This window comes from Otolemur garnettii, unplaced genomic scaffold (assembly GCF_000181295.1).
Source record: "Otolemur garnettii isolate 467f Iridium unplaced genomic scaffold, OtoGar3 scaffold00021, whole genome shotgun sequence".
Lineage (NCBI taxonomy): Eukaryota > Metazoa > Chordata > Mammalia > Primates > Galagidae > Otolemur > Otolemur garnettii.
Genome location: NW_003852416.1, coordinates 10945237 through 10947482, shown reverse-complemented (window position 1 = coordinate 10947482; position 2246 = coordinate 10945237). Strand labels below are relative to the sequence as shown.

At 32.2% G+C, this 2246-nt stretch overlaps 1 protein-coding gene across 1 annotated transcript in view; it reads left to right on the top strand.

The window, feature by feature from the left end:
- The window catches only part of SMC3 (structural maintenance of chromosomes 3), a 49387-nt gene that overhangs the window by 7962 nt on the left and 39179 nt on the right, over positions 1-2246 (top strand). Inside the window, exon 3 of the mRNA XM_023511679.1 lies at positions 674-712. Coding sequence (XP_023367447.1) covers positions 674-712 — 39 coding nt within the window. The remainder of the gene's footprint in view (positions 1-673; positions 713-2246) is intronic.

Sequence of the window (2246 nt, the reverse complement as noted above, 5' to 3'; positions counted from 1 at the left end):
GGCTGGGGATTCGAACCCCCCACCTTAGGTGTATGTGGCTGGCGCCTTAGCTGCTTGAGCCACAGGCGCCAAGCCAAGATTGAGAGATTGATACAATTATTTATCACTCTTAACACTGAAAATTTCACTCAACAAATAAATCAAAGCATTTGATATCTACTTATGTATAGAATTTCTTATATCTAAATTTAGATAGTAAAGAAAGTACCTTACAATTATCCATGCTTATGTAGTTCTGTGAGACTATATATGATAGATAGGGTTGATAATAAACAGTTTAACATGAGGACAGTTTGAGAATTTAAGATAATTAAATATTTTAGAATATTAGCAGTATATGAATCTTGAAATTAATAAAAAATAGCGTATATAATTAAAGTGGGATTATACATCCATTGTAATGATAACAAATTATGATCAGTTTTTTTTTTTATTCCTTTTAGTTAAAATTAAACTATTGGGAAAGAGCAAAAGAATTAATAATTAAATACCTTTAAAGAAAAAACTATACAACGCCTATTCTAATCACATAGTGATTAAAGCTTTTTGTTATTGGTTCAATATTCTGTTGCATTTAATTTCAAATAGTATGATGTATTAGAAAATGGGATTTAAAATGTTTATTTCTATTGGTTTTTATATAAAATAACTTGTACTTCTTGAAATTTTGTAGTGGGCAGAAATGGATCTGGAAAAAGTAACTTTTTTTATGGTAGGTATTGTTTTTTGAATTCTATTAAGATAGATTTATCCTAAGATAATTTATTAAAATCACTGTTTTTCTGAGGTGGTGTCTGCATGATACTTAATAGTTTATACAGTGTTGCATTTTAGTATAGAGCAGTGTTTTTCAACCTTTTACGGCACACTTAAACCCTGTAGTTGAAGTTCCACGGCACACTTAAATTATGTTGATCAGGCTCAACATAGCTCAGTGGTTAGGGTGCTGGCCACGTACACCAAGGCAGCTGGGCTTGAACCCAGCTTGGGCCTGCTAAAATAACAATGACAACTGTAACAACAACAATAACAAAAATAGCCGGGCATTGTGGCAGGCACCTGTAGTCTCGGCTGCTTGGGAGACTGAGGCAAGAGAGAGTTTGGGGTTGCTGTGAGCTATGATGCCATGGCACTCTATTGAGGGTGACATAATAAAACTCTGTCTCCAAAAAAAATAAATAAATAAAATATGTTGATCAAAAAAAAAGTTAAAAAAGGAATATACTTTCTGTGCTTTGAACTTTTTCAGAAATAATTTAATGATCTTTAAAAATTTTCTTGGCACGCCTAAGATCTTCTCAAAGCAAACCCAGTGCACTGGTGGAAAATCACTGATATATAGTGTATAAAGGTCTGAGTCCCAGTGGCTAAGCTCTGTGAGAGTAAGCCAAAAACTTAACCTCTCACATTATTGTTTTTATTTTAAAAATGGAGATATTTACCCTACCTTCAATGGGTTGTGAAAATCAAATGAGGTAATTCATATGAAAGTGCTTTTTAAACTTGAATGCAGTAGACACATGTTATAGGTGCACATGTTAAAAATGCATATGATGCAGTAGAATAGTTGTATTATTTTGGAAGATTGTTCATCTTTCTGTTCTAACTTTTAAAAAATGTTTTCTAAGCTCTTATAAAGGATGGAGGGGTATAAAAAACTTGAGGCTCAACAAACACTATTGTCAATTTGAAGTCAGTAAATAGAGCTTTGAAAATCATTTCCAAAGATAAAATTCATTTAAGTATAATAATACCTCTTAAATTATTAAGAAGGGAAGAAAAACCTTTTAATAGAATTAGACTATATAGAGGTCACTATGTAAGTTTGGAGACAGACTGTATTATGGTCCATTATTTCACTGACAAGAAACACAGGAGCATCCTTTCTGATTTCACTTGTGCAAGTTTCAATTTGCTTGACTTCTCAGGGTTGGTGGGAGGTCTTCATTTGTTTATATCTGCATGGATTTTATGTTGCTTGATTTTTGTGTATTTCAGAACTTTCATAATGACCCACATACAAGGAATACTTGTTGAAAAATTTGAACTCCTTAGTTGGGAGGAAAGGGGAATTTAGGAGACAGGTTTATTAAGAGCAAAGGTTCTCTCACATGCCTACAAATCTGAAGGGTACTCTATCCTATATTGCCTAAGTGGTTGTAATTTTGCAATAGCAAGAGAGGGGTTGGAGTGGAAATGTATACATATATATATATATATATATATATTTTTTTTTTTTTTTTTTT